The 15,711-nt window shown below is 34.4% G+C and overlaps 1 protein-coding gene across 4 annotated transcripts in view; it reads left to right on the plus strand.

Moving 5' to 3' along the window:
• The window catches only part of GALNT13 (polypeptide N-acetylgalactosaminyltransferase 13), a 544,226-nt gene that overhangs the window by 323,900 nt on the left and 204,615 nt on the right, over positions 1-15,711 (plus strand). For all 4 annotated transcript variants that reach the window (XM_036856919.1, XM_036856918.1, XM_036856917.1 and 1 more), the window contains exons 5-7: positions 198-364; positions 987-1,194; positions 3,934-4,104. In XM_036856919.1, the coding sequence (XP_036712814.1) occupies positions 198-364; positions 987-1,194; positions 3,934-4,104 (546 nt within the window). The remainder of the gene's footprint in view (positions 1-197; positions 365-986; positions 1,195-3,933; positions 4,105-15,711) is intronic.

Raw genomic sequence — 15,711 nt, forward strand, 5'->3', positions numbered from 1 at the left:
TGCATATTTAATTTTCAAAGTGCCGAGTGATTACTCACAGCAAATATTAAAAGGAAAATAATTTTAGATAATCATAAAGTGTTTCTGTAGTAAGGGGCTTTCAAGTCTAAAGTTGTGTCATAATGGATATTTTTATTACAATGATCAGAATGAAAAATGAACTTCTTAGCATGTCCCTCTTCTTTCCTCTCTTCCAGATGCAAGACAAAGGTCTACCCTGATGAACTTCCAAATACAAGTGTAGTCATTGTATTTCATAATGAAGCTTGGAGCACTCTCCTTAGAACTGTTTACAGTGTTATAAATCGTTCTCCACACTATCTACTCTCTGAGGTCATCTTGGTAGATGATGCCAGTGAAAGAGGTACAAATATTTTTTTTGTATATTTTTTTAATTAGAAAGCTTTACTGTGTTCAAAAAGATAAATGGGCAATGATCTGTATTTTCCTTGTAATTATACTAACTCTGTAACCACCTATCAAATTTTCGTTAATATACCAACTCCAGAAACAAGTAACTAATTCTTTGTTTATCTCATGATTGCATGGTTCTTACTAACCTAAGGAATCAGCCAAAATGACTTTCATAAGTGTTTCTTTTTTTTTCCAAGCTCAGTTGATCTTATGACTGAGCATTTATATGACTTCATGGATATTTGTCTTTTTATTTTTTTTAGTGTAGGTAAAAGAAAAGTAACTTCTAATTAAGGAGATTGCATTTGCCAATGTGGCCCAGTTTCTAAATTAGATTCTGGTATATTAACTTCCTAGTATATCCTTATCCTTGTCAGCCAAGTGACAGAGTCATAATGAACTGTATACTAATTCACTGATGAAATCTCTACATCTTTATTTTGTACAATGCAAAAAATGTTGATAGGAGTTTACCACCATTTCTGCGTGTTGAATTTCCATCTGGGTAGTAGTATCTCTTCTCTGTCTTAAAACAGTTTCAAAACTTTATAAATTCTTATTGCACGTTACAGATTTTCTCAAGTTGACATTAGATAATTATGTGAAAAATTTAGAAGTGCCGGTAAAAATTATTAGAATGGAAGAGCGCTCTGGGTTAATACGTGCCCGCCTTCGAGGAGCAGCTGCTTCAAAAGGACAGGTCATAACTTTTCTCGATGCACACTGTGAATGCACGTTAGGATGGTTGGAGCCCTTGCTGGCAAGAATAAAGGAAGACAGGTAAGAATTATGTGTTATGTCTGTCTGGGTTTTGACTGAACCTGTTAGGACATTTTCAGCTGTCCATCAAAACTTTTCTTCCAAGTTGCTATTTTCAGAATGTTTATTTCCTAGCTTTTAAAAAAGTAGGCCCCCTACTCCGTATTTAATAAAGATCTTGGCTTATTTATGCTGAACCTGAATATTTGATTAAGAAATAGTCAAACAATTCAAATAGTAAAGATGTGCTGAATATTCATTTTATAGGTGATGGAAATCAGTCCAATCAAAAATAGTATCATATTTTATAAAATACATTTTCAAAGCACCTTTGTCTTCACCATCACCCTGTGAGGTAGGTAATAAAGGTATTCTTGTCTGTATTCAATAAGAGGGAGGAACAAATGAGTTAAATAACTTGTCCCAGTTATTGGAAGTGATGGGAACAACAGTTTAGTTCTTCCCACTCCCAGAACAGTCTTTCCTCTACTACGTCAGTGCCCTTATTCAAAGTCTAGTCCAAAGCCACCCTGAAGATCTTAAAAATAAACTCACACTCATGCACCCCACTGAAATGAAATCGGGATTTAAAAAAAAAAAAGCATAGAAAGCACAGCTGTAAGAATGTTTAATTATTTAAATAATATTGTCCTTTTGTACAGACATATTATGAAACCTGAAGAGTTGAAGAATATAGAAATTAAGAACCCTCATAGTTAGCTGAAATTCTTTCTGATGATGATGGTATGAAGTGGGTTTTTTGCAGATACTCGTAAACATGGGTGGTAAATGAGTATCATTCCTAAGCGCCTAACGAAGACAGCTATGCTGATAGCTGTCTGATATAGTAACAAAGCATTGCATAACACCTTGCTTGCATAGTCATTTCACCTACAGTAGAAAGGTCTTTTTAGAATTGAAGTTTTTAATTAAGCTTCCAAGACAGGGGCTGCTTAGTGTGAGCTAGTGCAGCTGTATCACATAAATGGCAGGATTTGGTACTTGCCAGGAAGATGGATAGAAGTTGTCAGTAAAATGAACCATAGCAGTTGAAGAAAGCAGTGGGAACCTTTTAGTCAACTGAGTGTAATATATGGCTAATAACATTTTTCCATTCTGTGTATTGTACAGTATGCACAGGAAGGTAAGGCTGGCAAAGTAAAATGAACTTAGAACATCTTAAATTCATTTCCTGGCAGCTTTTCATACATTATGCTGCTTTTTAAAACATGTGTTTCGTATTCAACTTAGTGAGTTTTTAATATAATGTTGTTTCACTATGGTCATGAATGGATCATTTATTTTTTCATCTAACAACATATTTAGGTTGTATTTGCATATAGTGAACTCTAATGCCTTGTCCTGCTTATATATTCTAAAGTTGCCATAACTAGATAATAAGGTCCTATGCAAGGTTATTAGATCTAATTTCATCTCTCTATAATTTAAATTATTAAATGTAATGAAGAAAGAGAGAAAGATATTGCTTTTATAAGGGCCAAAGTTACCAAGAAGCTTTTCCAAGGCTAAATTAAATCTATTAATTTCAGAGAACTCCACGTGTTGGCCAATTGTGTGGCATATAAGACCTAATAGAAAATGAGTGTTGGTGATGCTGGTGTTACAAAACCAGAATAAATAATGGACAGCATGTCCTTGCTTTCCACATCTATGGGTGATTCAATTGTATGTTTACCTTCTATCTTATATGAAAAGGAAGCTCTACTCTTAGGAATTAGCTACAAACAAGGCTCAGTTGTTTGAACATTTACTGTGGAGATGACAAAAGGTTGATCCCATAATAAAACATATAAGCCTGGAGTAGGGGAAGACTGGAGAAAGCACAGCATGGATTAAAAGAGTACCTAATGATCTCCCACAGTGAAAAGTTCCTTACCCTAAAAAGCCACCGTCAAGAGTATCAAATCTGTATATGTATAACTGAATCACTTTGCTGTACAGCAGAAATTAACACATTGTAAATAAACTATATTTCAATAAAATTAAAAAAAAAAACCAAATCTCCTGGCTCTTCCTCTTACTTTAAGAAAAAATGGGTCATGAAACACCAGAAACTGAAGTTGCTTATCTTTTCCCATCTTAAAATATGTAGATTGTTAGTGTAAACTTGTTTTTTTTTTATTTTAGTGTAAACTATAAGTCTAGGACAATTCACTCAGAAATTGTCATGACACTAATGTCATTCATAGGAAATATTTACTTATACTGATGATCATGATTTTTATCGTTGCTTCTTGGATTTTCATTTGGTTGTTTTTCTATGAAGATTTTCTCTGAACTATCTCTTTAAACTTACCTATCGCCTTTGAGAGTCAAACTACCAGATCTAATTTGCCATCATTCATTCTTCACTCCCTGCATGCTGTTGCTTTTCAGTGGTCTATAGCTAAAATGATGCATAATATCAAAGCAGCTCTACTAATCATGCTGTGAGTGGAGGTTTTATGAAAAATAGACCATGTTCATCCTGCTGAGTTAGTATTTAGAATGCATTTGGAAGTCAGTTTGAAGATCAATTAGTATATTTGATTAGATTATACATGATAGAATAAAAGTAGACTGAAGTAAGATGCAGTAAAAGGAAGTAATTTTACAGAGAAAAAGGATAACATGAAAATAAAGGAAAATTAAAGTCACAAAATAATTAAATTTCAACATATCAGCTATATTAAGTTTAAAGAAGCTAAGGTAACATTTAAATTATTATTTATATGTAAACTAATTTTAATTTTTCTGCAGGAAAACAGTTGTATGCCCCATCATTGATGTGATTAGTGATGATACCTTTGAATATATGGCTGGGTCAGACATGACTTATGGGGGTTTTAACTGGAAACTGAATTTCCGTTGGTATCCTGTTCCCCAAAGAGAAATGGATAGAAGGAAAGGAGACAGAACATTACCTGTTAGGTATGTAGAGCATATCTTCCAAAGCATAGCATGTGTATTCCTATAATAATTAAGGAATATTATCAATTTGTAAGCTCATTTTTTAGACTTTTGAAGACATACTTTTTATTCATATGCATATATGTATTATCATGTTTTACATGATCATCTAAGAATCAATGACAATATTAAATCTAATTTAAATTGCACAGACAAATTAAGTACTGGAAGAAGTGCCAATTTTTTCAAAATTGTGTATTCTTATATTCAAAATATATGTATTGTGAATTTTCTATGTGACAGGTATGTGTTAACCTTGATACTTCAGGTAGATGTAATATAATTTATAACAGAGGTATAACCAAAAATGTTTTAGTAAATATTTTAAATTTACCAACCTTAAAGAGCTATCTTCCCTATAGATACAAAAGAAAGATCCATTTGGAAAATTTTAATATATGAACAATTATGAAGGATTTATTGTTTGTTCCAAATTATTTAAAAAGCTACTTAATTTGAAATATTTATGTTTAAAATATGTGTTGCCCTTAATACAAAATAAGAACTATCATATAAATATTTAGTTGTCTAGATAAGCATTATCTACTTTATTAACATAAAATTATCACCTTCTTATTTTAACATATTATTGTGTACCTCTTGCCTGCAACCAAAAATTGATTTCCTGAACAATACCTGGGGAGGGAGTTCACTAGTTTAGCTCTTTAAAGATGAATTTGGTAAATCATCATTTGGTTGGAACAATAAAGAAGTACCCTAACATTCTAAAACAATATATATAACCTATTATCTAGACAAGAATGTCTCCTAGCCTACTGAGAGAATGACTTATCCATTGGCAAGACTAATTATATAATAATTAATTAAAACTAGCTCAAAAAATTGCCTAATGGAAGTGAACAGCTCTAAATGCTTGTTATTGGACAATTAAATATTGGGACTGTTAACCCTCTTAAGGATACATTAACTACATCAAAGAGAAAATAACATGTAGTTCCAAACAGTTGCGTAAGGATGCAAAATTATTATGTCAATATTTGGAGTGTAATTTAGCAGTCCTTAACTCTTGCTGTCATCTTCACATTCACCTTGTATTATTGATCCTTGCCTCTAACAACTTGAGGAAATACAATGGCTCATATTACCATTGTTTGTTAGAAATCCTATTTTCTTAGATCATGGTTTCATTTAGTGTTAGATAATTTTTCAGCTTCAGATCCCAAGTGAAAATTATCAAAATACATGACCAATACACTCAAATATAGACAATATGTTATTTATTTGAAAAAGAGGTTTAAAAGATTGCATGTGCATACTTATTTTTTTAACACATTGGCAAAAGACATACTTTTTTAAACTTTATCTTCTCACAGAGTCAAAAGCTAAATAATTAAGAGCTAGCCAACATTCATAGTAAGAAATTGCTCATCTTATTCATAAAAGTAAAGATCTACATAGAGATCTACCATTATTTCTCATCTTTCATTAACTAAAGCAAAAGAGGAAACATCCAAATTGCTATATTTTCATCACAGTTTATGTGATTTTATTGTAATACCATGGAGAGATATGAAATCTGAGTATATTTTATTTGTTTGCCTTAGTAACTGCACAGTATTTCACTGTGAAGGAGCAGTGTTTCAATGTTAAGAAAGCTGGAGCAAGAGAAAGAGAAAGCTCAGTCTTTGCTGAAGTTGCTAGATTCTTATGGCAAAAGGTTAATTAATTCACTGGCTCTGTTGTTACAGCCTGCAGGTAATTTTCATCAGCATAGCTGTAATGTGAACTTTCTTTGTACTTGTAATCTATTACTCGAGGATGTGATCATTTTTCTCACATTCATACAAATAGATAAATCATTCTAGGTGTTAAAGACAATTTTTTTCCTACTTGATTAACAGAATTCTGAATAGCTAAAGTGATTAAAATTAGGTTGAAATTTTGGTTTTCTTAGCTGAATGCTTTATTTAAAATGTCAGTTATGACAGAACTTTCTAGTGACTATAATTGGCTAGTTAGTCATCATTTAGAAATACAATCATTCATTTGCATACATAGAGGAACAACTTGAACTTGTAACCTAACCTTAGTTATACCTCATTTAAAGTAAAGTTTATAATGGTTATACTTATTATTCTATTCTCAACCTCTGGGCTTTGATATTTTCTTTTTGATAATAAATGGAGTTTGCGAAATGCTTGGCAATTGTGAAGTTATGAGTATGGAATAATAGCATAGCATACATAGTCCAGCTTTGTTCTTCTTTCTATTTAGTTTTCTTTAATCAGTAAACTGTCCTTGATATTAATTTAGTAGTCAAATTATATGACTTTTCAGGAATATCTCAATTATATGTGCAACAATACAGTAATCAAATCGTTAAACCAGAGGTCATAAACCAGGAGCCTGTGTGTCAAATATGCTCTGTTGATGTGTTTTCTTTAGCCTACATAATGTTTTGCACTTATTAAAATTACCAACATTTAAAAAATGAGATATTTTAACTGGTAGCGTAAGTTATCTGGTAGTGCAGATAATCTCCCAAATCATTTAATTAGTTTGGGGGTGTAGTATGCATTTTTTCTATATAATAAATATAACTGTTCAGCTGATTTGGTTCAGGCTATTGAAATGAGTTGGATTCCACATGCAAAAACACATGCGCGAACACTGTTGAGCACTGTGTTAGGTTCTACACATGCAAAGCTGAATAGAGCTATCTCTGCACTAAAGTTGCTCACTATCTGGCGCCAGCTATAAGTCTGCTGGATAAGGGGGAAAGGCCAGCACAACTGACTAGAGAGTGGATGTACAGGAGTTAAATTGTGTCAACTGATAGAGTGGTGTGTGCTTCTGGAAGAGAACCTGGCTCTTTAATCTTATTGATGGCGTTAGTCTCCTAATTATGCTCTGTAAGTAACCCTAAATAAATAGTTATAAAAGTATTAGTTTCTACTTTAATTTCTCACTGATTGAAATAGATTATTTAATTAAAAGCCTACGGGTTATTTATCAAGTCTATTTATCTTTCTTTACCCTTTTTGTCTTACCTTATGGACTTTTTTCACATTTAGTCATTATTAATATTCTCAGTATGACTCCCCTCTTTCTTACATTTGAGTACCATGTTCAGTATTTTTCTAAAGTAAAACAAAAGAGTTTTAGATTTTCTTCTAATCCATGCTAGCATAATAAATGAAACATAGATGTATTGATAACTATGAGTTTTTATTTCTGACACATTTGACTTTGGTATCCATTTTTATTAACATTTGTCTGATCTCATACATTTATTTTTCTCTCAATTGGAATTAGGAATTTATAAAGAAGATCAAATAAATTAAACAATGGTATTAATAACAACTTGGATTACAATCATTGTGAAAACTCTTGGAATATTCACATATATTATTTCCTGTATCCTTCTAGTATGATATCATAGAAGAAGCATTAAAGCTGGCTTTGGAGGATCTGGGTTTTATTTCAAGCTACTCCTATTGGGAATTTACCCAATTCTTCTCAACTATAAAATGGAAAATTATTCTCCCTGCCTTGCTTAACTGGTGAAGTGCTATAAAATATTAAATGAAATTTGAAATTATTTGCAAATAGTTATTTTAAATTTATTTCTGGTAATATAAGTAACAGATATATGCATTGAAAAATAAATGTGACAAGTATCTATAAGTTTAAAGAAGCAGAACACCAATGAACCAGCTCTTTTAGTATTTTGTTATATTTACTTCCAGAGCATTTCTTTCCAGATACATTTCCCCACAATTTAAAAATTGATATATCATTAGTATTTTTCTATTCCATTAAAATTTTATCACAAATAAAAATTTTAATGGCTGTTAATATCTAAATGTTTTACTAAACCCTGTCTCTATTTTTAATAGTCTAAAGTCAACTAAGAGTTTTACACTTTGTTTTTGCCATGTATGTCTGTGATCTACAGTTTTTGCAATAATGTAATCTCTTTAGAATTATGCAATCAAGCAATATGAAATTTGTTTTAGTATTCTTGATACCTTTTGCCAATTTGATTTTCTCGCCCCAAATCATCACTGACTCCAATTTATAGTTCCTCTAGGAAGTATAATAAATGAAAAACACCTAGTTTATTCTGTAAAATCTTATACAAATATAAGACAATGTTTGTAATTCTATAATAGCAACTAGTAATATATTTCTTAATTTTTATCTATCAGGTTTTCTTTATTGTATTTTCCTCAGTCTAATGAAAATACACTTTTAAATTGGAGGAAAGAAAGCAGAAACAGATAAAGCCTGTGAGACACTTCTTTACAATAGGAGATACTAAAACAACAGCACAGGGAAAGGTCAAGGCTGTGCATAGAACAGACTTTGAAAGGACTTCAGAATGTTCAACAGTTCAACATTCAACCCTACTTGTGTTAAAATCTAATGTATGTTGACTTTGAGAAAAAAAAAAATTCTACCTCAGGTGGAATCTTTAAATATGTATTCTTTGGAGAAATTAGTACATTTACAGTATATTACTTCCTAATGGTTTAGGGGATAATTTACAAGACTTTCCTAGCAGTCTGTTGAGATGAGAAGAAAACAGGAGTGGTATAGAAAGATTACAGGGTGATGAACTAAATATCACATTTATATACTGAATAATTGTATCACATTAACAAAAACATTTTAAAACATCTGGCCCCATTGTTATTTTGACCCCTCTGAAGCATTAAATGAAAACAAAAGGAAAGGTTAAAATTTGCACCATTTACTGTACATTCTCTTTGGAAGCTTAAAGTTTTATCAGGTGGTGAGGATTATGAAAAAGGATTAAGGAAAAAGGAAAAAATAACTATTCCTTTTTTGGTAATATAGGTCTTTAAGCACAGGTTAAGGTATTTGATTCCAATATTTCATGGTAAATGGATTCTTTGGCAGAAAAACGAGCCATTTGCCCATACTAAGCAGAACTATCCTTTAAAAATCGCTTTGATTAGGCTTGGAAGAGGGGCTGGAAAAAGTTGCTGCTGCAGGCGGCCTGACTTTAGGAAGACCAGCTTTAACTACATGTTGAAAATTTTATCCCATAAAACAAAAACCTAGGTCTGAGGGGGCTAATGGCAGACTCTGGGAGGGATCATGCCAAGGAGTACTTCCTAGAACTTCTGCTGCCAGTGTCCTTGTCCCCATGGTAAGCCACAGCCAACCACTGCCTCTGCAGGAGACCCTCCAACACTAGCAGCCGTGTGGCTGACAGGGTCTTGGTGCTCTGGCCGGGTGTCAGGCCTGTGCCTCTGAGGAGGGAGAGCTGAGTTCAGAACATTGGTCCACCAGACACCCCCCTGGCTCCACATAATATCAAATGGCTAAAGTTCTCGGAGAGATCTCCATCTCAACGCTAAGACCCAGCTCCACTCAACAACCAGCAAGCTACAGTGCTGGACACCCTATGCCAAACAACTAGCAAGACAGAAACACAACCCCACCTGTTAGCAGAGAGGCTGCCTAAAATCATAATGAGGTCACAGACACCCCAAAACATACCACCGGACGCGGTCTGCCCATCAGAAAGACAAGATCCAGCTTCATCCACCAGAACACAGGTACCAGTCCCCTCCACCAGGAAGCCTACACAACCCACTGAACCAACCTTAGCCACTGGGGGCAGACACCAAAAACAACGGGAACTATGAACCTGCAGCCTGCAAAAAGGAGACCCCAAAAACAGTGAGTTAAGCAAAATGAGAAGACACAGAAACACACAGCACATGAAGGAGCAAGGTAAAAACCCACCAAACCAAACATATGAAGAGGAAATAGGCAATCTACCTAAACAAGAATTCAGAGTAATGATAGTAAAGATGATCCAAAATCTGGGAAACAGAATGGAGAAAATACAAGAAACGTTTAACAAGGACCTAGAAGAACGAAAGAGCAAACAAGCAATGATGAACAACACAAAAAATGAAATGAAAAATTCTCTAGAAGGAATCAATAGCAGAATAACTGAGGCAGAAGAATGGATACGGCACATGGAAGATAAAACAGTGGAAATAACTACCACAGAGCAGAATAAAGAAAAAAGAATGAAAAGAATTGACGACAGTTTCCCAGACCGTTGGAACAACATGAAACACAGCAACATTCGAATTATAGGGGTGCCAGAAGAAGAAGAGAAAAAGAAAGGGACTGAGAGAAAATTTGAAGAGATTATAGTTGAAAACTTCCCTAATATGGGAAAGGAAATAGTCAATCAAGTACAGGAAGAGCAGAGAATCCCATACAGGATAAATCCAAGGAGAAACATGCCAAGACACATATTAATCAAACTATCAAAAATAAAATACAAAGAAAATACATTAAAAGCAGCAAGGAAAAAACAACAAATAACACACAAAGGAATCCCCATAAGGGTAACAGCTGATCTTTCAGCAGAAACTCTGCAAGCCAGAAGGGAGTGGCAGGACATATTTAAAGTGATGAAAGGGGAAAACCTACAACCAAAATTACTCTACCCAGCAAGGATCTCATTCAGATTTGACAGAGAAATCAAAACCTTTACAGACAAGCAAAAGCTAAGAGAATTCAGCACCGCCAAACCAGATTTACAACAAATGCTAAAGGAACGTCTCTAGGCAGGAAACACAAGAGAAGGAAAAGACCTACAATAATAAACCCAAAACAATTTAGAAAATGGTACTAGGAACATACATATTGATAACTACCTTAAATGTAAATGTTCCAACCAAAAGACATAGACTGGCTGAATGGATACAAAAAGAAGACCCGTATATATGCTGTCTAAAAGAACCCCATTTCACACCTAGAGACACCTACAGATGGAACGTGAGGGGATGGTAAAAGATATTCCATGCAAATGGAAATCAAAAGAAATCTGGAGTAGCAATTCTCATATCAGACAAAATAGTCTTTAAAATAAAGAATATTACAAGAGACAAAGAAGGACACTACATAATGATCAAGGGATCGATCCAGGAAGAAGATATAACAATTGTAAATATTTATTCACCGAACATAGGAGCACCTCAATACATAAGGCAAATGCTAACAGCCATAAAAGGGGAAATCGACAGTAACACAATCATAGTAGGGGACTTTAACACCCCACTTTCACCAATGGACAGATCATCCTAAATGAAAATAAATAAGGAAACACAAGCTTTAAATGGTACATTAAACAAGATGAACTTAATTGATATTTATAGGACATTCCATCCCAACACAACAGAATACACTTTCTTCTCAAGTGCTCATGGAACATTCTCCAGGATAGATCATATCTTGGGTCAAAAATCAAGCCTTGGTAAATTTAAGAAAATTGAAATAGTATCAAGTATCTTTTCCGACAACAATGCTATGAGAGTCGATATCAGATACGGGAAAAAATCTGTAACAAATACAAACACATGGAGGCTAAACAATACACTACTAAATAACCAAGAAATTGCTGAAGAAATCAATGAGGAAATTAAAAAATACCTAGAAACAAATGACAATGAAAACACGACGACCCAAAACCTATGGGATGTAGCAACAGCAGTTCTAAGAAGGAAGTTTATAGCAATACAGTCCTACCTCAAGAAACAAGAAACATCTCAAATAAACAACCTAACGTTACACCTAAAGCAATTAGAGAAAGAAGATCAAAAAACCCCCAAAATTAGCAGAAGAAAATAAATCATGAAGACCAGATCAGAAATAAATGAAAAAGAAATGAAGGAAACAGTAGTAAAGATCAATAAAACTAAAGGCTGGTTCTTTGAGAAGATAAACAAAATCTATAAACCATTAGCCAAACTCATCAAGAAAAAAGGGGAGAAGACTCAAATCAATAGAATTAGAAATGGAAAAGGAGATATAACAACTGACAATGCAGAAATACAAAGGATCATGGGAGATTACTATAAGCAACTCTATGCCAATAAAATGGACACCCTGGAAGAAATGGGCAAATTCTTAGAAAAGCATAACCTTCCGAGACTGAGCCAGGAAGAAATAGAAAATAAACACAGACCAATCACAATCACTGAAATTGAGACTGTGATTAAAAATCTTCCAACAAACAAAAGCCCAGGACCAGATGGCTTCACGGGCGAATTCTATCAAACATTTAGAAAAGAGCTAACACCTATCCTTCTCAAACTCTTCCAAAATATAGCAGAGGGAGGATCACTCCCAAACTCATTCTACGAGGCCATCATCACCCTGATACCAAAACCAGACAAAGATGTAACAAAAAGAGAAAACTACAGGCCACTATCACTGATGAACATAAATGCAAAAATCCTCAACAAAATACTAGCAAACAGAATCCAACAGCACACTAAAATGATCATACACCATGATCAAGTAGGGTTTATCCCAGGAATGCAAGGATTCTTCAATATATGCAAATCAATCAATGTGATACACCTTATTAACAAATCGAAGGATAAAAACCATATGATCATCTCAGTAGATGCAGAAAAAGCTTTCGACAAAATTCAACACCCATTGATGATAAAAACCCTCCAGAAAGTAGGCATAGAGGGAACTTACCTCAACATAATATATGACAAACCCATGGCCAACATCATTCTTAATGGTGAAAAACTGAGACCATTTCCTCTAAGATAGGAAAAAGACAATGTTGCCCACTCTCACCACTGTTATTCAACATAATTTTGGAAGTTTTAGCCACAGCAATCAGAGAAGAAAAAGAAATAAAAGGAATCCAAATCAGAAAAGAAGAAGTAAAACTGTCACTGTTTGCAGATGACATGATACTATACATAGAGAATCCTAAAGATGCTACCAGAAAACTACTAAAGCTAATCAATGGATTTGGTAAAATAGCAGAATACAAAGTAAATGCACAGAAATCTCTTGCATTCCTAGACACTAATGATGGAAAATCTGAAAGAGAAATTAAGGAAACACTCCCATGTACCATTGCAGCAAAAAGAATAAAATACCTAGGAATAAACCTACCTAAGGGTACAAAAGACCTGTATGCAGAAAACTATAAGACACTAATGAAGGAAATTAAAGATGATACAAACAGATGGAGAGATATACCATGTTCTCAGGTTGGAATAATCACCATTGTGAAAATGACTATAATTCCCAAAGCAATCTACTGATTCAATGCAATCCCTACCAAACTACCAATAGCATTTTTCACAAAACTAGAACAAAAAATTTCACAATTTGTTTGGAAATACAAAAACCCTGAATAGCCAAAGCAATCTTGAGAAAGAAAAACGGAACTGGAGGAATCAGGCTCCCAGACTTCAGACTCTACTACTAAGCTACAGTAATCAAGACAGTATGGTACTGGCACAGAAACAGAAACACAGATCAATGGAACAAGATAGAAAGCCCAGAGATAAACCCATGCAGCTATGGTCAAGTAATCTATGACAAAGGAGGCAAAGATATACAATGGAGAAAAAGTCTCTTCAATAAGTGGTGCTGAGAAAACTGGACAGCTACATGTAAAAGAATGAAATTAGAACACTCCCTAACACCATACACAAACATAAACTGAAAATGGATTAAAGACCTAAATTTAAGGCCAGACACTATAAAACTCTTAGAGGAAAACATAGGCAGAACACTCTATGTCATAAATCACAGCAAGATCCTTTTTGACCCACCTCCTAGAGAAATGCAAATAAAAACAAACAACAAATGGAACCTAATCAAACTTAAGAGCTTTTGCACAGCAAAGGAAAGCATAATCAAGATGAAAAGACAACCGTCAGAATGGGAGAAAATATTTCCAAATGAAGAAACTGACAAAGGATTAATCTCCAAGATTTACAAGCAACTTATGTAGCTCAATATCAAAAAAACAAACAACCCAGTCCAAAAGTGGGCAGAAGACCTAAATGGATATTTCTCCAAAGAAGATATACAGATTGCCAACAAACACATGAAAGGATGCTCAACATCACTAATCATTAGAGAAATGCAGATCCGAACTACAGTGAGGTATCACCTCACATCAGTCAGAATAGCCATCATCAAAAAATCTTCAAAGAATAAATGCTGGAGAGGGTGTGGAGAAAAGGGAGCCCTCTTGCAGTGTTGGTGGGAATGTAAATTGATACAGCCACTATGGAGAACAGTATGGAGCTTCCGTAAAAAACTAAAACTAGAACTACCATACGACCCAGCAATCCCACTACTGGGCAAATACCCTGAGAAAACCATAATTCAAAAAGAGTCATGTACCACAATGTTCATTGCAGGTCTATTTACAATAGCCAGAACATGGACGCAACCTAAATGTCCATCAACAGAGGAATGGATAAAGAAGATGTGGCACATATATACAATGGAATATTACTCAGCCATAAAAAGAAATGAAATTGAATTATTTGTAGTGAGGTGGATGGACCTAGAGTCTGTCATACCGAGTGAAGTAAGTCAGAAAGAGAAAAATATTGAATGCTAACACATATATATGGAATCTAAAAAAAAAAAAGAAAAAAAGGTTCTAATGAACCTAAGGGCAGGACAGGAATAAAGACGCAGATGTAGAGAATGGACTTGAGGACACGGGGAGGGGGAAGGGTAAGCTGGAACGAAGTGAGAGAGTAGCAGTGACATATATACACTACCAAATGTAAAAGAGATAGCTAGTGGGAAGCAAGTGCATAGCACAGGGAGATCAGCTCGGTGCTTTGTGACCACCTAGAGGGGTGGGATAGGGAGTCTGGGAGGGAGATGCAAGAGGGAGGAGATATGGGGATATATGTTTATGTATAGCTGATTCACTTTGTTATAAAGCAGAAACTAACACACCATTGTAAAGCAATTATACTCCAATAAAGATGTTAAAAAATAAAGGAAAAAAAAAGTAGCTCTGATTAAAAAAAAATAGCAAATCAAAAAATGGGCAGAAGACCTAAATAGACATTTCTCCAAAGAAGACATACAGGTGGCCAACAAACACATGAAAAGCTGCTCAACATCACTAATTATTAGAGAAATGCAAATCAAAACTACAATGAGGTATCACCTCACACCAGTTAGAAAGGGCCTCATCAGAAAATCTCCAAACAACAAATGCTGGAGAGGATGTGGAGAAAAGGCAACCCTCTTGCACTGTTGGTGGGAATGTACATTGATACAGCCACTATGGAGAACAGTATGGAGGTTCCTTAAAAAACTGAAAATAGAGCTACCATATGACCCAGTAATCCCACTACTGGGCATATACCCAGAGCAAACCATAATTCAAAATGAGACATTCACCCCAATGTTCATTGGAGCACTATTTACAATAGCCAGGACATGGACACAACCTAAATGTCCATCAACAGAGGAATGGATAAAGATGATGTGGTACCCACATACCATGGAGTATTACTCAGCCATAAGAAGGAACGAAATTGGTTTTTTTGTAGAGACGTGGATGGACCTAGAGAATGTCATATAGAGTAAAGTAAGTTGGAAAGAGAAAAACAAATATCGTATATTAACGCATATATGTGGAATCTAGGAAAATGGTACAGATGAACTGGTTTTCAAGGCAGAATTAGAGAAGAAGATGTAGAGAACAAATGTATGGATACCAAGGTGGGAAGGTGGGGTGGGGGATGGGTGATG

Source organism: Balaenoptera musculus, chromosome 7 (assembly GCF_009873245.2).
Source record: "Balaenoptera musculus isolate JJ_BM4_2016_0621 chromosome 7, mBalMus1.pri.v3, whole genome shotgun sequence".
Taxonomy (NCBI): domain Eukaryota; kingdom Metazoa; phylum Chordata; class Mammalia; order Artiodactyla; family Balaenopteridae; genus Balaenoptera; species Balaenoptera musculus.